The sequence below is a fragment of the Trachypithecus francoisi genome, unplaced genomic scaffold (genome assembly GCF_009764315.1).
Source record: "Trachypithecus francoisi isolate TF-2019V2 unplaced genomic scaffold, Tfra_2.0 Lachesis_group20, whole genome shotgun sequence".
NCBI lineage: Eukaryota > Metazoa > Chordata > Mammalia > Primates > Cercopithecidae > Trachypithecus > Trachypithecus francoisi.
In genome coordinates this window covers 52,542,941-52,568,670 of record NW_022681466.1, presented here as the reverse complement: position 1 = coordinate 52,568,670, position 25,730 = coordinate 52,542,941, and the positions used below count along the sequence as shown (strand labels likewise).

At 45.2% G+C, this 25,730-nt stretch overlaps 1 protein-coding gene across 1 annotated transcript; it reads right to left on the bottom strand.

Moving 5' to 3' along the window:
- Positions 1-3,180: 3,180 nt before the first annotated feature.
- On the bottom strand, positions 3,181-5,613 carry LOC117066428 (CMT1A duplicated region transcript 15 protein-like protein). Its single transcript, XM_033181788.1, has 2 exons — positions 4,101-5,613; positions 3,181-3,959 (listed from the first exon to the last, which is right to left on the bottom strand). The coding sequence occupies exons 1-2, from the start codon at positions 4,363-4,365 to the stop codon at positions 3,382-3,384; spliced, it is 843 nt and encodes a 280-aa protein (XP_033037679.1). The 5' UTR covers positions 4,366-5,613; the 3' UTR covers positions 3,181-3,381.
- Positions 5,614-25,730: the final 20,117 nt, after the last annotated feature.

The following is a 25,730-nucleotide window of genomic DNA, read 5'->3' as shown; positions in this document are numbered from 1 at the left end:
CTGGGCAAGAATGAGCTGGCAGCTCTCATCCCCCTGGTAGTGAAGAGTGTGCACATTGCCATGGTGCTTTCAGACATCCTGTGTGCGAGGTTGCGTGGTGACTGCACTTGGCCTGGTCGGCATCCCAGGCTGCCGCAGCTCTGGAAAGCTCATCTCCACTGATAGAGCTCCATTGTGCCAGTTGCCGATGTCACCATCAATGCTTACATCAACATCCCACACTACACCTAACACACATCAGCCACTGCCAGTATGGACAGTTCATTGAGTTTCTAAGCAAGGCTCAGCAGACCTTCCTGCTGCCCCAGGATGGCTACCTGCAATTTGCCCAGTTCATCGACAATCTCAAACAGATCTACAAAGGCAAGAAAAAGCTGCTGCTGCTGCTTTGAGAGCCCTTTGGCTGAGAAACCAGATAGCTCACCGGCCCTGCAGGCTGGGTCCCCAGGAAGTATCAGGTCAGGTCAAAAACACTAAAACATTTGTCCACCCTAATAGGACTCTGAGCACCTGTGGCTGAGGCCAAAGGACCACAGGGCTAAGGATGGGGAGAGTCCAACTCCAGTCAATATGCGTGTCTTGGCAAGCTTCTCACTACAGCCCACTGTTCATGGAGAAGCTGGGCCCTGCAGATCGACCAGAAACCCCACGATATGCCACCTTCTGCCCCTACGTCCTGCGTGTCCTGGGCATTGGCCCTGTCTCCCTTGGCAAACACAGAACACTGTTCCATCTCAGAGATTGCTCTACCAGATAAATAGATGCATTTATGGTATTGTAAATACTATAGTATATGTGTTTCCAACTACTGTAAAGTCATAAGTATTTATAATCCTGGTTCTGATTTGATGGGTACTTGAGTTAGCTGTGGGTGGAGGATATGCTTATTGTCTGAGGAGACTTACAGCCATTTCTCAGGTTTCCCTTGCAGAGTGATGCCCTTCCCAGTGGGATAGTGGGGGTGCCAAGGAGAAAAATGGTCAGTTAGAAAATATCCCAAGACTAGTCTATGCAAAATCTCTCGCCTACAGACAAGGCATTAATAGCCCAGGGGTGGGTGAGTGGCAGAGGCCAGGACTGGACTTAGACTTTTGCCTCACAAAGCTGTGAGGGCTTTGAAGCTCCTGCCCCTGCCTCACACAGCCTCGCCAGGAGTCTGCTGAGCACCTTTGAAACAAGCGCAGGGAAAAGATGACAATATTCATCTACATTGATCACCTTTGTGTTAGAGAGTGTGTGTATCTGTATGACTGAGTACATGTGTCTATGTGCATAGATATAACTGTGCATGCCTGTCTGTCTGTGCACATTACATACTTATGCGTATCTATGTCCATTCTATGGCTGTGTACCTGTGTGGATATGTGCACACTGGACTGTGGGTCTCTGTGTGAGGATGTAACATTTGCATACATGTGAGAATGCATATATATGTGTAAATGCTCTTGTTTTGCGTGTTTAGTGTGTGTGCATCTGGGCACACATGAGCACATGTGTAGAAATATGTGTCTGTATGTATGCTTGCTCTCCATGCATCTGTGGTTTTATATGTGTAACTGAGGGTATTTCTGCAGGTAGGAATGACAGCGTGTTCATCTTTGAAGATCTGCATGAATGTGTCCTTTTTGTGAGATCTCTTTTCCCATTTGTCTTAAATCTCTCTCACCAGCTAAATGTTTGTTCCCCATCTCTGTGCCTCCTCTATTCATTCTCTCCCCAAATGAGCTTCTAAGCACCAGTCTCTCTCTGCCATCAGATCGGCTGCTTTCGCTTCACAGTTCTCTTCTCGCCCCGTACTTGCTTTCTTGCCCTGCCTTTCTACCTCGAGCTTCCTCTGCCTGCTTTTGTCACAGTCTCATTGCTTGCTGACTTGGAGGCTAGGGCTGGTCTGCACTTAGCCTCTCCTTCCTAATTTCTAGCCCTAGTGAGCAGCCCTGTCTTAGCCCTGGCTGACCTCCACAGGGAATCATCGTGTTCCTGCCACCTTCCTGACCCCTATGCTCAGCCTGGAATTGTTGTAGGAGATAGCAAGGGCATTCAGAAGAGTCAGTTGGTTACCAGTGCCTTGGTGTTTACTCTTTTATGTCTTGGTTCCTGATTTGGGGATGGGGTTTCATAGGGAAGAGGTGGTATAGCTAGAAAGCAAACTAAGAACTTCTCCATCTGCTTTACTTTTTCTTTTGTTGACAAACTGTCACCTTTTCTACTCCAAACTGACCAAAAAGATGTATTTGCCGTTTGTGGCTACGCAAGTCCTACTGCCCAGCCAAGGGCCCCTACAACGTCTCAGCCCAATGGGTTGGTTAAAATGAGAGAGAGAGAGAGAGAGAGAGAGAGAGGTCACTGTCATTTTTGTGTCACCATTGCCCTTCTTTTTAGCAAGTGTGTGAACTCACAGTGCTTTTCTATGAATAAACCATGGATCACATGAAAGATCATTTTTCTTAAAGAAAAAAAATTCCCTAATCCCAAAGGGGACCAGCAAATACTTAACAGATGATTATAGATTTCCTGTGAGTGCATATGGCTCGGGGAGACCTGATTCTGTAAAGCAAATGTTACTGTCCTCTTCAAATTCATGTGTCAAATTCTAATTCCATGTGATGGTATTTGTAGGTGGGGCCTTGGAAGGTGATTAAGTTCATGAAGGCAGGGACCTCATGAATGGAATTGGTGCCCCTATCAAAGGGACTGCAGAGAGCTCCCTCATCCCTTCTGTCATGTAAGGACACCGTAAAAGATGGCTGTCTATGAACCAGGAAGCCAGCCCTCTGCAGACATGGAATCTCCTGACCATTTGACCTTGGATTTTGCCGTCTCCAGAACTGTGAGAAATCAATTTCCTATGCCACCTAGTCTATGGCATTCTGTTTTGACACCCAGATTAGCCAAAGTGCCAGCATGTCAATTTGCATACATCATTCTTGGAAACTCTGATGCCAAATCCTTGATGGCAAAAGGTGATTGATCTGCCAGAGACATGAGCCTACATCATCCCTCTTTCTACAATAAACCAGAGAGTCAAAACAGGCAAGAGTAGGTCAAGGTCTTCTAAAAGCCATACCTGAAAGGTTTCCAATAACAGTTGATTCGATGGTAATTCAATCACACAAACAACCACAACAAAAGACACAGCTATCAGAGATTTTCAGGATCGCCTCAAAAACACCGTCTAACATTAGGGAGTTCAAAAAGGCACAGAGTTTCAGAAATTAAACTTTATAGAAATATTGTTTCATCAACTAGTAATTCTAACACTATTAATAAATGCTAGGGCAAGTGGTGGCATGGACAGCCTAGGGCACAAGTGCTGTCTTTAAAAGCTTTGCTTGCTGTACCCTTTGGAGCTGCCTCCTGGTCCCCTCACCCTCTGCCCGCCTTTTAAGAGCCTGTCCTGGGCAGCACGACAGGGGCAAACAGCCTGGATGCCCAGTTGCAGACAGACATCCATACCTGGAGGAGGCGGCCTCTGGGTGCAGGAGGAGCTACTAGAATTCTTCCTCTCAGCCTTCTTTTAATGCCCTCAAGCATCGCCTGCACACAGATAGACCCCACCAGCAGCAGTAGAATAAACAGGACCTGCAGCAACAGGACTGCAGCTCTAGTGAATGAGACAAGCCTCTCTCCAGCAAGGTAGACGAGCCCAGGCTCAAAACCCTGGTCTCCGCCTCCATGTTTGCCACCGAGCCCAGGACTAGGGGCAGCACGGGAGCTGCTGGCTGGGGCCGTGTTGGTCACCCCCTCCCTCCGACTTCTCTCTACAGCCACGTTTTCAGTTGCTGGGCTAAGGCCAGTGGCTACAGTAGGTGCCATGATTTCAGTCAGCTCCTTATTGGGCTGGTCCTTGGCCGGAGCTCCCTCCAGCTCCAGCACTGTCTCTGGAGGGGTCTCTTCCCATGCTGGCTCTGGCTCAACAGCTGGTGCTGGAAGTGCTCCTATTTCTGCATATGGACCAGGAGCTGAAAAAGGAGAAAGGGTCCCCAGCGTCAGTCACTTTCCACTGGAATTTCCAAACACAGAAACAACCTCACTGACTTTAAAGGAGTTCCAGCCCCTAAACACCGCCCCCACAAAGTCTTCCAGACTGCAGGCCACCTCACCTTGTGCCTGCACCTCCATGGGCTCCCGAATCTCCTCCTGGACAGGGACAATGTGCAGATGCAGCCCCGATGGGATCTCTGGTGTGGCCTGGCCCGCTAGGGCCTGCCCCGGGCTGCCCTGTGGTACCTGGGTGCGCCTTCTTACAAAGGGCCACAGGCGTCTGGGGTGAGGGATGAGCCTTCTTCGGCATCCTCGGAAAAGGCTCTCACTCCCTCCATTCCTGAAGCAGCAGCCTCTGGAAGTGGGGAAGCAACACGAGAACATCTTGCTCTCTCGAGCGTCTCCCACCAAGTGAGCTGGTTACGGGGCTGACCCTAGGATCTGGGCGCCTGGTTACCACACTTCTAAATTCTGTTGGATGTGTCATCAAGGAAGTGAGGTCGCTTCTTTAAGGTTCCGTCCCCTTGGCCCCTTTCTTCCATATGTCCTACTCAGGACTCCACTGGGCTGCTGACTGCTCACCCTCCCCCCAGGACAACTCCTTATCTAGACACCATTATGTTCACCCAGGGCCTGCTTAGACACTTGTGCCTGATGTTCACCGGGGGCCGGATGTCCTCCTCAGGCCTGATGTCCACCTAGGGCCTGATGTCTGCCTTGGGCCTATGCTCCTTTTGGGGCCTTGTGTTCACCTGGGGACTGTATCCAGCTGGGGCCTGATGGCTTACTGGGTGTTGTTGTTCACCTAAGGCCTTGTGTCCACCTGGGGTCTGGTGATCACCTGGAACTTGAGTATCAACCTGGGGCCTGGGTGTCTACTTAAGGCCAGATGTGCGCCTAAGGCCTGAGTTTTCACCTGGGCCTGATGTTCTCCTGGGAACTGGCTGTGTACCTTGGGTCTAATGTCCACCTGGAGCCTATGTATCTACCTAAGGCATGGTGTCTACCTGCGGCCAAATGTCCACAGAAGTCTGGTGTTCAAATGGGCCTACTGTTCACCTAGGGCTTTGGTGTCCATCTGGGGCCTGGGTGTCAACTTGGGGCCTGGTGTACACCTTGAGTCCAGGGTCCATCTGGGGCCTGATGTCTGCCTGCAGGACTGGCGTCCTCCTGAGTGAGGTGGGAAGATCTCTGGAGCTCAAGAGGTTGAGACCACAGTGAGCTGTGATTGTGCCACTGCCCTCCAGTCTGGGTGACAGAGTGAGACCCTATCTCAAACAGATCAACAGGAAAACACACAAATTATATAGCTATACAAAAATATTTTCTTTCCTTTTAAACTTATTCTATCAGCTTTTTTCGTTATTTATTTATTTATTTCACTTTTAAAACGTTTTTGTTAAAAACCAAGACACAAACATATACTTTCGCCTAAGCCTAAGCAGGGTCAGGATCATCAATTTCACTGTCCTCTACCACCACATCTTGTCCCACTGGAAGGTCTTCAGGGGCAGTAACATGGGCTGTCATCTCCTTGATAATAATGCCTTCTTCTGGAAACCTGAAGGACCTGCCCGAGGCTGCTTCACAGTTAACTTAAAAAAAAAAGTAGTAAGCATATACCCTAAAATAACAATAAAAAACATAGGATATTAAATACATAAAACATTAACATCAGCATCTATTATTTTCATCCATCATTATGCACTGTACATAATTGTACACACCCACATCACCACAAACATGTAAACTCTGTGGTGTCCAATAAATCTGCCTTTCTTTACCTACGTTTGTCTTGGTAAATTCTTTTACCACCCATCCCACAGTCCCAGAGAGTCGCTGCTCCCCTATGACCATGAGTAAGGAGGATGTAAAGCTGACACCACCCAGGAATATTCCCTGAGGCCAAGCTCAGGCCACAGATTATGGTGAAGCCTCCAACTTCCACACTGTAAGCCTCCATGGGCCTGGTGACCCCTGTGACCAGGTCACAGGAGCATCTATGGGTGAAGCACTTGCAGAGGCCCCGGGGTATACCCCAGCACACTGGAGGCCGCTCCCCACACTCACAACCCCAGGCATGTATAGAGGATCCACATTCCTGCACACATACACCAGGTAATGCATGAGGGGAAGGGAGGCTACCTTGAAACTAAGCACTACCTCACTACCTTAAAACACTCTGTCATCATGAGGGCGAACCAGAGATTGACTCGACTGGCAGTTTAGTCCATCACTTTGGCCCTTGAGTTACTAACATTGATGGAACTGTTCAAAGTTACTAACTTTGGGTTTTCTTTTTTTTTTTTTTTTTTGAGACGGAGTCTCGCTCTGTCGCCCAGGCTGGAGTGCTGTGGCTGGATCTCAGCTCACTGCAAGCTCCGCCTCCCGGGTCTAGGCCATTCTCCTGCCTCAGCCTCCCGAGTAGCTGGGACTACAGGCGCCCGCCACCTCACCCGGCTAATTTTTTGTATTTTTAGTAGAGACGGGGTTTCACCGTGTTAGCCAGGATGGTCTCGATCTCCTGACCTCGTGATCCGCCCGTCTCGGCCTCCCAAAGTGCTGGGATTACAGGCTTGAGGCACCGCGCCCGGCCGAACTTTGGGTTTTCTGCCCACGTAGGTGCCGGAAGCTAAGATGGGAACATCAGTGTCAGTCAAATAAAGCAACATGCGTTAACTTAGGGACCGCTACACAAGGTCACCAGTACATCCTTCTCGTGCCATTAGGATGCCACTTACCCCTCTACATAAAAGAAAAGATTTTTAAAGTAGAATATGAATTATTGCTTTTTATGCAGATGCCATTATTAAATATTATAATTGTCCTACTTTTTCCAAGTATGACATATAAACAGTTAAATCGATTCAAGATCATTAAATCATATGAAATAATTTTTATATACATTATCTGCTGAGTTGAATATTACATAAGTCGTCTCCAACCCATAGGTAGTCTTACAAAGACAGAGGCATATTTTTTAAATTGCTGAGCTTGATATCTAACAATATAAAGGCTGTTAAGAATGCTGAGATGGATTTGCTTAATAGATATCAAACTGGCCTGCCTTCACAGGAAGGGCATATAGCCGCTGCACTTGCACCAGACAATTTATTTGTGTGTCCATGGACAAGAAGTAAAGAAAAACAATGAATAACTTCAAAAGCAGTGAAAACATTGCAGCTGAGCTCTGGAATTCTTAGTAGAAACCATGAAAACGGAATGAAAACACTTAGAGCAATTGCAGGTTAGAAACTGGGATTCACAGGAGGTTAATGGAGCACATTGTGTTAAGTGAAATGAGCCAGGCACAAAAAGACAACTACCACGTGACCTGACTTATGTGGAATGTAAAACAATTGAACTCACAGAAGCAGAGAGTAGAATGGAGGTTACCAGGGGCTGGGAGGCAGGGGTTTGGGGAGACAGTGAAAGCATTCAAAATTGTAGTTAGACAGGAGGAATAAGTTTAAGAGATACATTGCACAACATGGTGACTGCAGTTAATGTATTGTATTCTTGAAAATCAAGAAGTGTTCTCACCACAAAAAATAAGTATGCATATGTTCCTGAGTGCAATGTAATCATTCCACAATCTGCTTATTTCTAAACAGGTTTTACACAACATATATACAATTTTATTTGCCATTTAAAAAACTAATGAATTGTAAAAAGAATTAAGTACTGGAAAACTGGTCACTGTTTAGGACAACTCTCTTTGTAAAATTAATGGTTCCTTTCTTAACCAACCTGTTGGTCTATATTATTTAATGAAATGAGACTTGGTTTATACTCTAAATCTCAACACAAAATTGTAGTCATCTTCTATGTATTAACTGATCTGAAAGTAACAGCAGAATCAGAATGAAAGCCATCTTAAAATAAAGTTATCCCAAATGAAATGTTTTATTGGCCTTTATCTCTTTTACTTAGAAATAAAATGAATACTTATTATTTTAATAGGCCCAAATGCTTCAGGCTATAAACTTGATTACTCTATTTCAACTTCAATTTTTATAGCCTGAGAGACATGCTTTTGAAAATATTCTTGACTGGGTGCGGTGGCTCACGCCTGTAATCCCAGCGCTCTGAGAGGCCGAGTTAGGCGGATCACAACGTCAGGAGATTAAGACCATCCTGGCTAACACGGTGAAACCCTGTCTCTACTAAAAAAATACAAAAAAATTAGCCAGGAGTGGTGGCGGGCGCTTGTGGTCCCAGCTACTGGGGAGGCTGAGGCAGGAGAAAGGCATGAACCCGGGAGGCGGAGGTTGCAGTGAGCTGAGATTGCTGCACTCCAGCCTGGGCGACAGAACCAGACTCTGTCTCAGAAAAAAAAAAAAAGGTAAATATTCCTGGCTGGGTGTGGTGGCTCAGTGCATATAATCCCAGCTACTCAGGAGGCTGAGGGATGAGAATCCCCTGAACCGAGGAAGTAGAGGTTGCAGTGAACCTAGATCATGCCACTGCACTCCAGCCTGGGCAACAGAGGGAGACTGTGGCTCAAAAAAAAAAAAAAAGAAAAAAAATCATTCTTGAATAAAAACAAACACCTTTAATTCTATGCTATTGTCCTTTACATATTAATTTGTAGAAAAAGAAAAAAAATTATATAATGAAATTTATTATTCTACTTTTGATTAATATGTTCCCCTTTATGTCATGCAGTTTACTTCTTAATCAATCTCCATAATCAACAGCACTTTTTTTTTTTTGAGACGAAATCTCACTCTTGTTGCCCAGGCTTGAGTACAATTGCATAATCTCAGCTCACCACAAGCTCTGCCTCCTGAGTTCAAGCTATTCTCCTGTCTCAGCCTCCCCAGTAGCTGGGATTACAGGCATGTGTCACCACGCCTGGCTAATTTTGTATTTTTTAGTAGAGACGGGGTTTCTCCATGTTGGTCAGGCTGGTCTTGAACTCTTGACCTCAGGTGATCTGCCTGCCTCAGCTTCCCAAAGTCCTGAGATTACAGGTGTGAGCCACCGGGCCCAGCCATATTTCTTTACAGATGTTAAATTTGAAGCAATTGTCTTTTAAGATACCCTTTTGTCAGTTTCACTTACTGATGGCAACTTTCTACTTTGAGTAACATGATTCTCTCTGCTGTCAGGGGTCGGGGTTGCTGAGGGAGCAAGGTGTATGTGTGTGTCTGTGTTTGTTTTGTTTACTGACTGCATCTGTCCTACTGGCTGGGAGAACACACACCGACATCTGTCCTGGCAGTGAAGGAGGGAGCAGCCCTCTGGGCACAGAGAGAAACCATCACTGCACCCAGACTGCACCTACTCTAGTAAACTCTAGTAAAGTAACTCTAGTTACTCTAGGAAACTCTAGTAACTCTAGTAAAGTGCAACTGATAAGTCAGATGGGGATTCCAGGGAAGGGAAAGGTCAGACAAATGAAATTAATGCCTTGGTACAATTGATGACTCAGACCCTGAAACTGGACTCTAAAGCGAGCTGTGAAGATCTCCCGGTAGCAAACCGAGTGTCAGAATTCAAACTTCATCAGAAATATCGGAACACACTGATACTTCATGGGAAAGTTGCAGAAGAGGCAGAGGAACTCCATTTCAAAGAACTGCCTTCAGCTACCATGTGAGGTTCTGAAAAGATCAGGAGACTAGTTGAAGTCTTGAGAGCCGATGTAATTTGCGGCCTGGGAGTTCAGCTTTTAGAGCAGGTGTATGATCTTTGGGAAGAGGAGGATGAATATGAGAGAGAGACACGTTTGTGGGAGCACATGGGTGAAAAGTATACAATTTACATTGTGAAAGTTCGCCAGTTGAAATTTTTTGAAGAAAACATGAATTTTTGAGCATTTTTTTCTAATGTGCTGCCAGAATTAAAGACCTGTTCCCAGAGGTTTTTGGTTCAAAAAACAAGGGCAAACAGTCATTTGGAGGCCATTCACCACTGTTTTATATCTCTTTGGGGTTTTCTTACAGAAAAGAAAACGGACAGAACAGAGTAATACAAAGCAGGATCAACAAAGAAAAAAACCTTTGGCTTTCATATGCTCTTTATGAGGACAAATCTATTGTTTGTTTGATTACTGTTTACTGGGCCTTAAACCACCAAGTTTATATCTGAATTTTATTTTTTTAAGGGTACTAATCAGTTTAAACACAGGGCTATAAAATACTGGATTGAAAATTTTATGTGGTAATACAGAGATAAAAGTAATAGGAGAAACAAATGACATAATATGCCCAGTCATAATACCTGCTATTGTTTTGTTTGTTTGTTTGTTTTGGGACAGAGTTTCGTTCTTATTGCCCAGGCTAGAGTGCAGTGATGCGATCTTGGCTCACTGCAAACTCTGCCTCTGGGGTTCAAGCAATTCTCCTGCCTCTGCCTCCTGAGTAGCTGGGATTAAAAGCACCTACCATCACGCCTGGCTAATTTTTGTATTTTTAGTAGAGATGAGGTTTCTTCATGTTGGCCAGGCTTGTCTTGAACTCCTGACCTCAGGTGATCCACCTGCCTAGGCCTCCCAAAGTGCTGGGATTACAGGTGTGAGCCACTGTGCCCGGCCAACACCTGCTATTGTCAGTAACCTTAGGGAGTAGTTGATAAATTATAAAATTTTTAAAAGTCAATTCACAGGTCTGGAAATAGATATAAAGAATATGAAGCTCTATCTAGTACTTGAGCAGCTGAATTTCTTTTCTACACATTGACGGGCTCTTAGTATTTTATTTTCATTTAATATAAACCTCATTTAGGGTATATACAAATTAAAATGGAGACACATTGGCTTTGTAAATCAGTATGTTTTTACATAAAGGTTTTATTAGATTTACTTTCCATCCGTGAAAACATTTCTTAAACACAAATTTCATTTCCATTTAAGCAATTTGTAAGCAAAGTACAGGTCCATTTAGTTTGGGGATATATTTAACGTTTGTCTCCTGAAGTAGGTCAGGAAATCGAGACTATCCTGGCTAACACGGTGAAACCCCGTCTCTACTAAAAATACAAAAAAATTAGCTGGGTGTGGTGGCGCATGCCTGTAGTCCCAGCTACTCAGGAGGCAGAGGCAGGAGAATCACTTGAACCCAGGAGGCAGAGGTTGCAGTGAGCCGAGATCGCATCACTGCACTCTAGCCTGGCAACAAAGCAAGACTCTGTCTCAAAATAAATAAATAAATAAATACATAAATACATAAATAAATAAATTGCCTAGAGGGTGTATTTTATGTTGTGCTTTTATCACATAAAATAATAAATAAGAGCACCAGGGAAAATTTTGGAGTTATTGGATATGTTTACAGAATAGACTGTGTTGATGGTTTTACAGATATATACTTATCTCCAAAACTATACAACTTATATATTAAACATTTACTGCCTTTTGTAAGTCAATCATCCTTCCATAAACTCATTTTGTGAAAGGCAGTTAAATAATAGAAGGAAAAATAGAAACAAAGAACAGGTGCAATGAATAGAAAACAGTAACAAATATGGTTGATATTAATCCAGTTATGCCAATAACTAATCAATGGTCTAAATTCATCTATTAAAAGACAGATGTAAAGTGAATCACAAAACAAAATGCAACTGTATGGCATCTTCAAGAAACACTCTTTAAATATAAATACATATATAGTTTAAAAGTAAAGGTATACAGAGAGATATACTATACTAAGACTAATTTTAAAAAAGCTTGTTTTGAGACAGAGGATACTTTAGAACAAGGTAATTCATCAGGGATAAACAGGAACATCTGTTAATTTTAAAAGGGTCAATTTTTCAATCAGGGATATCAATGTATATATATATATACCTCAATGTATATGCCTAAGAACAAAGCATCAAAACACGAGGCAAAAACTGATAGAATTGCAAAAAGAACTAGATACATCCGGTATTTTAGTTGAAGATTTTAATACCCTCTATCAGTAATGGACAGACATGGCAGACAGAAAAATCAGGAAGGTCTTAGTTGAACTCCCCCTGCATGATTAATCAACTGAATATAATAGATATGTATAGATTACTTCCACCCAGCAACAGAATAAGGGAACGTTTACCAGGATACACCACATTCTAGGCCATAAAATATACATTGAACAATGCAAAAAAAAAAAAAAAAAAGAAATCACAAAACATATGTTCTATGTTTTCTTTTTTTTTTTTTTTTGAGACGGAGTCTTGCTCTGTCGCCCAGGCTGGAGTGCAGTGGCACGATCTCGGCTCACTGCAAGCTCCGCCTCCCAGGTTCATGCCATTCTTCTGCCTCAGCCTCCGGAGTAGCTGGGATTACAGGCGCCCGCCACCTCGCCCGGCTAGGTTTTTGTATTTTTTTTTTAGTAGAGATGGGGTTTCACCGTGTTAGCCAGGATGGTCTCGATCTCCTGACCTCGTGATCTGCCTGTCTCGGCCTCCCAAAGTGCTGGGATTACAGGCTTGAGCCACCGCGCCCGGCCTGTTCTATGCTTTCATACCCAATGGAATCAAACTAGAAATCAGTAACAGAAAGATCTGGAAAATCCCAAGATACATGGAGATTTAAAACATATGCTTGTAAGTAAAATATGGGTCAAAAAAGACAACATAAGATAAATTAAAATTAAAAATAGCGTGAGGGTATCTCATAGGAGGGCATATTGTGATGGTAAGACAGGACTCAGTGGCATCCTTGAAACGGTTGCTGGGAACTGAACTGCACCGTCAGCAGAGAGGGCCTAGTAGGTCCATTGGTGGCTGAACTATTAGAGGAGATTCTGTGAGTGAGGTACAGCTGCAGATTTGAGGCAGACTCACCAATGGTGAGGGAAAAACAGCAAATGGGTCACAACCAGGGTCTGACTGTAAGGCTGCAGAATGTCAGCAGAGGCATGACTGGTGAGCTAAAAGGCTGGCTACTGGGTGGTGTCTGAAATGACCTTATGATAAAAGCTGTCCATGACCTCAGTGCCGAGTAATTGGAGAATAGGCCTGGAGAAGACACAATTACGTGAGGAACTTTGGGAAACCTGGGACAGCAAAAGCCATGGCACGTGGAGGCTTGGAAAAATGGTTCCATGGGGATGTAAAAGGAGTCGAAAGGTCTGGGTGGTAGTAGGCTTGGAGTTATTGCATTGTGAGCAATGACAGGCTAGAATGGGACAGGACCAAGAGGACTCAGAACTAAGCAGTAAGGTCTAAATACACTGTGTGTGCTGGAGGTGATGTCATAGGCACAAAAGCTTGATCTCAGAGGTGGCCCAATCAACCCTAAGTTTTGAGTTCTATCTATCCTGAATGACTGTGAAGCACAACTGAGATGCCAAGGGTTTCTAGGAGGCACAGGCTGTAGAAACTGTGATAAAGGTGGCCTAAGAGTTAAACTCAATGTGGCCTGAGGCTGCCTCCATACCTTGAGTTTCTACATATGGAGTTGCAACCTAACTTAGCATGGCAAGAAACCTGAAGCCTAACTTAGGAGTGTATTTTTTGTAACAAATAGCTGAGTCCCAACCAATAAGAGCAGCTGAGATTCAGCCAATCATAGGCTGCCAACATATCAAAGCATGCCTAATAATTGCAAATGTGAAGCCATAACTGGTCCAGCTGTTTCTGGACCTCACTTCCATTTTCTATCTATAAATGCTCCCTCCTGCACACACTTTGGAGCAGAGCACTGACCTCCTCTGGTCCTGAAGGCTGCCTAATTTGTGAATAATTCTTTACTCAATTAAAATCTGTGAAATTTAATTTGTCTAAAGTTTTAAATACACCAGTAAAGGTCTTGCTGGATAGGAATGTAGTCATGGTTAGTGGGACCGTGTGTGGCCATCCTGGGTGCATGACAGGGATGGTTACAATGAGAGAGTCTTCCAGCAGGTGGAAAAATCAGTATGTGATCTGCAAAGGCATGAACTAGTCTCCAGGGGGTACAAGGCATAGAAGCTTCATGGGCATGAAGTACTTCCTGGAAGATTGGAAAGCTCTGAGTGGACTCAAGGACTAGATGAGTGTCACAAAAACGCTAGCCTGTATAGTTATCACAGCAACAGAGGGGTCCAAAGAAAAGCTAAGAAAAAAGGTGAGGAGACTTTTATGGAAGCTGATCCAGAAGGGAAGCTTGCTATGTGTTAGAATAAAGCAGACTTCTTATAAGAGAAGACAGCCTGTGACACAGAAGGCTGCCTGTGGTCAATCAGGCAGTGATATTAGCCAGTAGCACTGTCACATAGCAAGATGGCAGAGTCCGCGGGATAGGAGTCAATTAGCAGTGAAGTCCCAGCTTCCACTTCTCATGAGGAAAGATGTAAGTGCCAGAGAGAAGGTGTCATGAGGCCGATGCCGCAACTAATTGTTGGAATTCTGGCAATCCAGCAGTGGAGGCATTGCATGGTGAGAAATCAGAGTGAGAAAAGGGGGTCAAATCTGGAGTAACTCTTGTAGGCAACACAGTCAGAACCAGTCAATGTAATGACAATGGGACCCTGAATCAGCCCAGTCCAGAAGCAGCAGCACAAGAAGTTGAATCCTCAGGAGGTGAACTTGGTCCAGTGGATGGCCTCTGCCTTAGGCACCATTCAAGAGTTCCTAGTTGGGGCTGTAAGTGGAAGCACAGCTCACAGGCTTGCTGACAGCAGTAGTAGTAGCACTGGTAGGAACAGATGTCAGGGCACTCCTTCCAACACTGGAGATGCTAATCAAAAGGCATTTTAGCAGGATAAGCAGGGTCCTGTCCTCACTAATCAGGTGTATTTTTGGTACAAGTGACCCCAGGGGTGCTTATTGGCACTGGAGGGGCAGTTTCAGTTCTGAGGTTTGTGGTAGAAAATGGTCATACAGTAGAGGACACCAACAGGGAGGCTCCCAGTCCAGAGCATTGCATGGTGGTCATTCTCAGGAGATTTGCCCAGGCTATAGAGATGAGGCCATGAAAGAGAAGCACTAACATAAAGCAAAGGCATCAGTGGCAATAACCAGGATCGGGTATGTCTGTATGTAGGGCAGAAACGTGATTCAGCCCATGTTACCTTATTGCTAGAAACATAAAGAGGGTGATGTGCTTCCCAGGGCATCTGCCAAGATATTTTTCTAGTCTGCCAGCTGTCAGCTCACTCTCATACAGGGTTGATTTTGCAGTCAGGTCCCCGGTGGGACAGCAAGATGGTGGTGGCTGCCATGTCTCAAAGTGAGATCAAATACAGAATGGTTGGTGGCACACCCATCCCTGTAACAGTAACTGGATAGGGAGAGGTGAGGAGACCCTGAGATGCCAATGCCTATGGTGGGTGGCCCTGAGGTATGGGTAGCATCCCTGAGAAGACACGTAAGTGGAAAACGTGATTCAAGGATTCCTGTCCTAGAGCCAGGACAAGGGCCATGGCAGCATCAAAGTCCAGTTAACCCACAGTGGAGTGGCAGGTTGGCCTAAAGAACCATACAGAAAGACTGAAAGGTGGGTTTGCCTCCTGGATGTGGAGATGAGTAGTGGCAGCAGTGGACAGCCGTTAAAATGGGCCAGCACCAGGGGCAGACATTAGTGCCAAGAAGGAGTCGAGTGGCCAACTTGTTTACAAAGAAGGGATGTCTTTCCAACAGCCCACACATTCTCTCCATTAGCCCACCACAGTCTGCTGGTATTGAAGGTGAAATGCCCAGGTAAATGCCATTCCCCAGTGCCCACTGTTGGGTGACCTCAACTGTAGAATGAGTACCTTGGTTGGACTGAATGACATAGGGGTCCCACAAAGGGGTCACAACTGAGGTAGGACCTCAGTTCTGGGCTGTCAACATCAACAGAAAAGCAAGGAGCAGGCTAGAGTAGATGTCAACAATAGTGAACATAGCTGGTGAGGCCTGCTTCTTGCTGGAGTAGGCCAATAAAATCGACTTGCCACTTGGCACGTGGGTAGTCACCTCTCCAAAGGTGACTAAGGGATAAAAAAGAGTGATGTCTCATCAACAGCGCAGCCAGTCTCGGATGGCCCAAGCAAATGAGTTGGATGGGACAAGGAAGCCCCATGTGCAAATCCAAGTTGACGGTCAGGCCTAGCTTAGATGTCCCAAAGTCAGGTGTGCCCAGGAGGTCTAGCCTATCCAAGTACCACAGTCTCAGCTATAAGGGTAGAGATGTGGGAAAGGCAGTCTGCCTTTTGGTCATATTGAGAGGCAGCACCTTGGTGACTGCTGTGAGCTAACACACAGCGAACAAGTGGCACAACTATTAAGTATCAGCAATGTATCCCCAAAGGGAAGCACCCCCGTCCCAGTGCCTGGTCATGGTCATCCAGTGTGACACCACCCACAGCCATCAGTGAAGGCCCCAGAGTTGGTGAAGATGTGGATTTCAGGATGGCCTTGGATGGTAGAACCAGGACAATGGCTGTAATTTCTGTCCACTGAGCTGAGTGACCCTTCCTCTGCAGCTGGAAGGGGTTGTCTGATGCAGAAGGATGGCTGGTAGCTACCCAGATGGCACCTCTGCATGCCCCATCAGCAAAGCAGTCATACCCCTGCTGCAGCAATGTGATGGCCCCTGGCTGGTGGAAGGGCCCCAACTAACCAAAGGCTGAGTGGGAGCTGTTTATTGGAGATCTTCCTCAGGCACACTGGAGGAGCAGAGACTGAAATCCTCATGAGGCACAGAAACTCCTAAGCATTCGGGCTTGGCTCAGTCCTGTGAGTACCATTTCCACTTGGCAAGAGATGGTCGGTGGTGGTGCCCAGTTTGCAAAGATGAGGATCCTAAACTCAAGGCACAATGGGAATCAATTTTTAATGTGATGGGCTTGGATCCCATCAGTGTCCATCTAAGAGAGGGCTAAGTAAGCTGCAGCCAGCTGTCTCAAGAGAGTCAAACACATTAAACACAGGATTTACGCCAAAAGCCTACTGGAAGAAGAGACCTGGATTGGGTAGTCTAAAGCCTCTATGTGTGAAAAAGCAATGTCTTTGAAACCTAAAGCCTACATCTGCAAATCCTTCCTCCAGAGGACAAGTGGAAGGGCCTCCTGGATTGCCTGCTGGTCAGCCCTTGAAGCTTCTTCTGGAGAAGGGCCTGTGTGAAGGTGGATGTCTCATAGGTGACCTGAAAAATGGAACTTACTGGAGGTTTGGCATATGTTTTCTCCAGAAGCCAAAAATACCAACAATGCCCTGGGTCTTCTTGGTGGAGATGGGATCCCTGAGGGTGAGGAGCCTGAGGCCGACTGGTTGTAGATTTTGTCTGCCTTCCTTATTCTAAATACAGCCTCACAATTTGGACTTGGTGGGGAAAGGGTAGGAGCAGGGTGAGAGATAAAAAACTACTACACATTGGGTACAGTATAGACTCTTCAGGCCATGGGTGCACCAAAATCTCAGAAATTACCACTAAAGAACTTAGTAACCAAACACCACCTGTTCTCCAAAAACCTACTAAAATTTTTTTTAAAAGTAGCAATAGCTTAACAATGTTGAAAACAATGTAAGGATGTAATAGTTCTTTTCTGATACAATTGCATTTTCTTTTTTTTTCTTTTTTCTTTTTTTTTTTGAGATGGAGTCTGGCTCTGTCTCCCAGGCTGGAGTGCAGTGGCCGGATCTCAGCTCACTGCAAGCTCTGCCTCCCGGGTTTACACCATTCTCCTGACTCAGCCTGAGTAGCTGGGACTACAGGTGCCCGCCACCTCGCCTGGCTAGTTTTTTGTATTTTTAGTAGAGACGGGGTTTCACCGTGTTAGCCAGGATGGTCTCGATCTCCTGACCTCGTGATCCGCCCGTCTCGGCCTCCCAAAGTACTGGGATTACAGGCTTGAGCCACCGCACCCGGCCTACAATTGCATTTTCAATGTTATTAATTTAAGGGAGTATATTTGGGAATTCAGAAAGGTCAAGGGATGAGCACTTTTTAGATTTTTAAAAGGAAACATCAGTTAGAATCGTTTTTGTTTTGCCATAAAAAATGTCATACGCTATTTAGTATGCTGGAAATTTTTCTTCTATTATTTGACAACAATCAAAGATTTATTCCAAAAACTAATTTTCTCAACATCAAAATCTATAACATGAGTAAATTATAATTTTAAAATTTTCCCTTAGAAATTCATGCATTCACAATGTTGATTTCCAGAACAAGGATTGAATACATTAGTTAGACATCAGTTTCTTGATGTTTTGAATAATATAGTCTGGCAATTTCTTCTGTTTCTTAGCCGTCTGTATATAATACTTGGACATTGCCCATATTATTGAAATGAAAATTTATTGAAAGTATACTAGCATGTTCACTGAGATTTATAGTGTATCAGTTTTGGAAAAATCCAATCTCATTATATAAAAGTGTACTGAAATAAGGGCAAAACATTTGCAAACCATATAGCTTCAAGTAATTAGTGACTTGTTCAGATCTCCCCCTTAAATTTTTCTGTTTTTGGAAGAAATCAATGAGTACAGACTGTTGAACTTGGATATTCCACATTTAAAGAATGCCAATTTAAATTCCATTCTTCCTATAAAATTAACATTTTACATCCAAAAAAATAAGTAAATATAGCCCCACAATTTGATGGAAATGGCAGGCTGCTGTATCATATGGGACAATGGCTCATCCCCATTGAGTTGTGTGGTTTGTTGTCAATATGAGGGCCCATTGAACCTCTCCCTCTTTGTTATCAGGCACAAGGACATTATCCACATAGTGCCACAAGTGGCCATCAGGTGGCAGTCAGAGGGTAGCTAGATCTAGTCAATGCACCTTGAGCCAGTGGAGGATTGTTGAGGTAGTCCATCAGCTGCCTCCTAATGGTATACTGTCAGCCTTCAAATCCAAGTGAGGTGCACCTATCTTCTTCACAAATTAGACACGACAGAACAGGTTTGTCAGGTGAGTAATAAAACCAAGAGGCAGAAGCATTCTGAACTTCTTCCAACACAATGACAATGCCAGGTAAGGGGGCTCTAAAAGGAAGTACAGCCTTGTTGAGGTTGCAGTTATTAGCAATGAGCCTTCATTCCTTTCCCTGGCCTTGAGAAAGGGCCATTGGTGAGTTAAAACGTGAGATGGTGGGTTTCGGAACACAAGCTCTATTAACTGGGCAGATCCCCTCTGTGCCTTGCTTGGGTAATATTATGAGGTACTGACCACCTGGAGGAGTCTGGGGAGCTGTAAAGGTTCCCAGTAGGCATGACTAATCATCAGTGCAAAGAACTTGGTGGGGCGAGACCTTCAGGTGGGGAACTGAAGTGCCAAAATGTCCAGGCCAATGATAGGAAATGGTCACTGAGAGATGGGCAGGAGCAACACTGGTGCTCATGGGAGAAGGATGAGTCTTACCTTAACAGTGAGCATAGCAGGCATCCTAAGGGCTCATCTTCCTCTCAGTCCATCAATGGGCACAGGAAGCCTAGTGCACTGCATGGGCAAAGCAGAGATGAGAGTGACCCGTGATCCAGTGTGTAATAAGACTATACACGTCTACAGGTTTGACCACCAGACTTAGTTGTGATAACCTGGTTGACACAGGAAAAAAAGCATTTGGCTAAATCCATCATATGATTAGAACCCTAACCAAACTAGAAATTGAAGAGAACTTCCACAATCTGGTCAAGTGCCTCTAAGAAAACCTACAATAAACATCCTAAACTAAGTTAGTACGGAAAGAATGTTTACTCCATAACATTGGAACAATACATGAGTAATCACTTTGACCACTTCCATCAACATTCTACTGAAGGATTTTGCTCAAGAAATAATGCCAGGAAACAAATCAGCCAATGGATCTTCAAAGGAGTTAACGTGGAAGGGATACCCTATTCACTAAATGGTTCTGGGAACAGTGGCTGACCATTTGCTTAAGAATGAAACTGGGGGCTGGGTGCGGTGGCTCAAGCCTGTAATCTCAGCACTTTGGGAGGCCGAGACGGGTGAATCACGAGGTCAGGAGATCGAGACCATCCTGGCTAACGTGATGAAACCCCGTCTCTACTAAAAAAAATACAAAAAACTAGCCGGGCGAGGTGGTGGGCGCCTGTAGTCCCAGCTACTCAGGAGGCTGAGGCAGGAGAATGGCGTAAACCTGGGAGGCGGAGCTTGCAGTGAGCTGAGATCTGGCCACTGCACTCCAGCCTGGGCAACAGAGCGAGACTCCGTCTCAAAAAAAGAAAAAAAAAAAAAAAAAAAAGGAATGAAACTGGACCCCTATCATTGACCTGTACAAAATTAACTCGAGGTGGATTAAAGGCCTAAATGTAAGACCTAAAACCGCTCATACATTGTTGGTGGGAATGTCAACTAGTTCAACTTCTATGGAAAAAGTAGGGACATATCTCAAAGAACTAAAAGTACAACTACCTTTCCACCCAGCAATCCCACTACTGGGTATCTACTTAAATAGAAATAAGCCATTATATAAAAAGGCTCTGTACTCCCATGTTTATCACAAGATAACTTACAACAGCAAGGTCATGGAACTAACGTTCCAAGTATCCACCAACGGTTCATTAAATAAAGAAAATGTGGTGCATATACACCACAAAGTACTAGGCAGTCATAAAAAAAAACAACATCATGTCCTTTGCAGCAACAGAGATGCAGCTGAAGATCATTATCCTAAGTGAATTAATGCAGAAACAGCCAAATATTGCATGTTCTCATGTATTAAGTGAGAACAATGGGTACACATGGACATGAAGATGGTGAGAATACACTCTGGGGACTCAAAAAGTTGGGGGGAAGGGTTGAAAATGTACCTCTTCGGTACAACCTCCAATATCTGGGTGCTGGGTATGCTAGAAGCTCAACCCGCATCATTGTGCATGTAATATACATGTAACAAACAAGGACGTGCACCTTCTGAATCTAAAATAAAATAGAAAAAGAAAAAAGCCAAAGAAAAACATCCCAGGAATCCAGGGAGCAGCGGCTACTGCTGCCACTGCGCACTGCAGCCCTCAGGTTCCACGCTGGCAGCTCCTGCCTGCGGGGCAGTGGAGCTGCGGAGAAGGGCGGGATGGGTCTAGGTGCCAGGGCCAGAGCCCAGGAGGGGCGCTGGGTGGGGGTCTGGACGGCCTCTGCCTTGCACCAGAGCAGGGACGCCTGGTGAAACGGGCAACCTGATGCTCTCTGGGCCCTGCCCACGTTCCCCTTCCATCCACCTCCTTTGCATCTTTCAGTGCCTGGGGCCCCCATAGGAAGCGGTCACATCCAGACTCACCAGGCCTGAGATGCTGGAGGATGGAGAAGCGCTTGTCACGAGAAAAATCCTCGAGGAACACATGAACAAAACTTCGCCTTGCATCTGGGACATCCTTCTCTATGGCTGGCCTACACGGCGAGCGTTCTGCACATGCTCCTTAGCTACCTCCATTGCAGCGGAGGACATGAGCCCAACCTCCACGGCAGGTGCAGATCTTTGCCTCCCTTTTATAGAGTCTGTATTCAAATACCATAGCCTGGAAGCCTCTTTCTGATAGGATGAGAGCAGACTCTGTACTACAACACGGATTGGATAAGTCTCCAACTCTGATTAGTTAAAATTATCCAGTCAGAGATGGAGACTATTATCCAATAAGAGTTGTCAAAAAAGTTCCTTCTCATCCAATCAGAACCAAGCTTCCAAGATACCGCGGTTGCGCACAACCGTTATAAAAGGGAGGCGAAGGCCCACTCCGCCATTTTGTTTTCGTGGAGGCTGGACTCTAGTCGTCTGGGCCACGGTCTTCATGGACCGGAAGCGTGTGCGGCGCGCCTGCCTCGAGGCCAGCATCAGGGAAGAGTGTTCCAGGTGAAGGCGAAGCTTCCTTCACGTGTTCTTGGAGGACTTTCCGCTTGCAAGCGCTTCTCCATTCTCCTAACATCTGGGGCCTGGTGAGTCTGGATATGAGCTCATCTCACGGGGCCCAAGGCACAGAGAGAGAGGGAAACCGGGTGGAGGGAGGGAAGCGTGCGCAGGGACCCAGAGCGTCTGGCTGCTCAGGCGTCATGCCCCCCGCAGCCCGCGGGGAGCTGTGGCCTAGCTCGAGCCAAGGCAGAGGCCTGGGGTCCTGCCTTCTGGGTGCCTGCGGGCCTCCTTTCATCTGGAACTGGAAATAAGTTAGTGAAGCGAAGGTTTGTGAATACTTATTGGCCTTTGCATCTTTTTCTTCATTTTCAATGCTGGCTTTTCTGTTGTGTCGTTTGTGTTCTCATGTTGATTTGAAGAATTTAAAAAGATATTCTATAAATTCATCCTTTATGGGGTCATTTCTAGTGCAGATAGTTGTTTCTTAGTCTGGTCATTGTACCTTAATTTTATTTCGCATATTTTTCTTGCTGGTAAATAAGAATCTAATTGATTTTATATATTGATTTTGTATCCTGTTACCTGGCTTAGTTCACATATTCATAGCCGTCATTTTTGGATTGTGGTGGATTTTTCATGTACTTATGTACATGTAGTTATGTACTTAGGTACTTACTTATGTACTTACTGTCAGCCACATGTAATAACAGCTATATTGCTTAAATGTTGGTTCTTACACCTTTATTTTTCTTTATTTTCTTTTATTGTCCCGATCACACCTCCTGAACACGGTGTGTCTGGTTCTGATTCCAGGGAAAAGGTTTCAGTGGTCCTGTATTAATTATATAGTTTGTTATAATTTCATTTTAGACAAACTTTATCAGATTAAGGAAGCTGCCTTCTTTTACATATGCTAAGAATTATTTATGACTAATTATTAAATTTGAATAAATGCTTTTTTACATATACTGTAAATAATCATAAATTTTTCTCCTATTTTTCTGCAAATAGGATATTTTACATGAACTATTTTTGGGTGTTAACCAATCCTGCATTTTTTAGTATATCCCACTTCGTATCCATGTGTTACATTTTCATATGTGGTTTAATTCATATGATATATGATATAGGTTTTTTTAGAATATTTGTATTTCTGTTAATGAAAGAGAGGGCCTATATATTTTTTTTCTAATGTCCTGTTCAGATTGTGGTGTCAACGTAATACAGGCTTCACAAAACAAACTGAAAAATATTTCCTATATTTCTTCTCTTTAGAAGAGTCTGAGAAATTTAGATGTTTTCTTCCTTAAATATTTGGAATATTTCTTTAGGTATGGAATTTTCCATGTGTAACAGTATTTTTGTTGGCTGGTTTGACTTCTAATAATTCAAATCCTTTGGCGTATGTAGGAGTTTTCTTGTTTTATGTTATTTCTGTGTCCATTTTAGTAAGTTTATTTATTTTTATTTTTATTTTTATTTTTGGGGGGACAGAGTCTTGCTCTGTCTTCCAGGCCAGAGTGCAGTGGCGCGATCTCAGCTCACTGCAACTTCTGCCTCCCGTATTCAAGCAGTTCTCCACCCTCAGCCTCCTGAGTAGCTGGGATTACAGGTGCACGCCGTCACACCTGGCTAATTTTTGTGTTTCTAGTAGACACGGGGTTTCACTATGTTGGCCAGGCTGGTCTCAAACTCCTGACCTCGTGATCCACCTGCCTCAGCCTCCCAAAGTGCTGGGATTACAGGTGTGAGCCACCGTGCCTGGCTGTATTTTTTAGTAGGGACAGGGTTTCGGCCTGTTGGCCAGGCTGGTCTCGAACTCCTGACCTCAGGTGACCCACCTGCCTCGACTTCCCAAAGTGCTGGGATTACAGGCATGAGCCACCATGTCTGGCCTAGTAATTTTATGTGGTGTTATTTGAATCTCTGTTGTCAAACTCGTAGTCCTAAGTATTTCACCGAACCCTCCTGGTGTCTTAATGCACTGCTCTGTAGAGCAGGCTTCTGTTTTGATTCCTGATATTGGTCTTTTGTGTCTTTTCTCTTTGCCTTAATTAGTTTCACTAGTGGTTTATTAAGTATATTAATATTTATAAACCAATTTTTTTTTTTTTTTGAGACAGAGTCTCGCTCTGTCGACCAGGCTGGAGTGCAGTGGCGCGATCTCGGCTCACTGCAAGCTCGGCCTCCCAGGTTCACACCATTCTCCTGCCTCAGTCTCACAAGTAACTGGGCCTATAGGCACCCGCCACCCCGCCTGGCTAATTTTTTGTATTTTTTAGTGGAGACAAGGTTTCACCGTGTTAGCCAGGATGGTCTCGATCTCCTGACCTCATGATCTGCCCGCCTCAGCCTCCGAAAGTGCTGGGATTACAGGCGTGAGCCACCGTGCCCGACCCTATAAACCAACTTTTATCCTTGATTTGTTTCTGTTGCATTTTTTTCCTGTTTCATTGATGTCTGCTCTTTATTACTTTAATTCTGCATTCTTTCATTTTGATCATTTTTAATTTTTGAGAAGGAAGTTTATGTGAGTGATTGTCAATCTTTTTTTCTATTGTAACACATTCCCTTAAGGCTGTAAATTTCTCTCTAAGCAGGGATTTATCTGACAGCGCACATTTTCTACCAAATGTTTCCAAACCCTGTGTCTGCAGCCGCATTGACCTCCCAGTGTCTCCACCTTGTATGCCTGTAGCCATGCAAGGCCTTGTGTGTCTTCATCCTTGTGCCTGAAGCCTGTATCTTCTCGCCAGTATCACCATCCCATAATGACTGAAGCCCACGTCTGCCCTTGTGTATTGTCACCTGGTCTGTCCTCTGCTTGCACTTTAAGCCTCCTGTCAGAAGTCTCTATTTCTTGCTCCTGCAGCCCTTGCCAGCCGTGAGTCTCTATCCTGTGTGCTTGCAGCACATTGCTTGCCTTGAGAGTTGCCATCTCCTTAGCCTTCCGGCAGTAGCAGTCTTCAAGTGCCTCAATCCATTGGAGCCCATTCCAATGTTTTTGTCTGTCTGTCCCCTGAGCTTCTGCCCATGCCAGCTTATGTTTGCTACGTTCTCTGTCCCCCTAATCCATGTCCACAGTCAGTGTTTTCATCGATGCTTTTTGGGCCATGTCCGCACTCGTGTCTCCTTCCCCTTTGCCTTCAGCCCATTTCTGTCCTTTTTCTGGATCATTTCTCCCTCGAGACTATGCCCAAAACTCCTATCCCTAGTGCTTGTACCTGCAGCCAGTCTCTTTCGTTGGGTGTCTCCGTCTGTTGTTACCGCAGCAGGGGCCTGTCATTGAGTGTGCCTACTTCCCATGCCTGTCTTCCTGTGTCTCCAGCCCTTGTCCATGCAGCCCACATTAGGACTCTTGTGACTCCACCTTTCAGCTTACAGTCACATCTACCTTCGGGTGTCTCTATGTCTGTGCTCTCTGCCCACACCAACCTTTACCTACTCCTCTGTCCTGCACCTCTACCCATGTCTGTCCCTGGTGTGCCTCTGTGCCATGCATCTGTAGCCAGCGAGCTCTGTTTTTGTATGGATCCCCTGTGACTATAGCCCAGGTCTTCTCTCCTGTGCCTACAGCCCGTGTCTGCACTTGAATGTCCCCATCTTCTGTGCTTGTCACTCTTCGGCCAGGCCTAGTATGTTTCCACTCTTGGTGCCTGCACCCATGTCTGCCTCCAGGGTCTCCACTCATTGTGCCACAGTTTGGTTCCCAATCCTTATCCTGGGATGGATTCTGGCATTGTGTTGGGAGGGAGAAGGTGACCCATGAAAGGGAAGCCTAGAATGATGTAATGGGCAAGGAGGCTGCCATTTGGCAGGCTGCACAGTGGCAGAGAAGACATGGCCAGTCACGTGGGGCTGTGCCTAGTGTGGGGAGTAAGGGAAAGCTGGAGCAGGAGGTCTGGAGCCACCTGGCTCTCTTGGGCCTGAGACCCTCCCCACTGCAGGGGCTCCATCACTTCCCCAGTGGTCCTGCCTCCGGGGATCCTCCTGCCCTGCAGTGTTTCTGCAGGGATCCTCTCACCTGGAACTTGCAGT

Bases quoted from the DNA above. Each gene is read 5' to 3' on its own strand.
- LOC117066428 (XM_033181788.1), bottom strand. From the start codon at position 4,365: ATGTTCTCGTGTTGCTTCCCCACTTCCAGAGGCTGCTGCTTCAGGAAT. The intron at 3,960-4,100 runs GTGAGGTGGCCT...CTCCTTTTTCAG, and splicing joins CATGGAGGTGCAGGCACAAG to CTCCTGGTCCATATGCAGAA.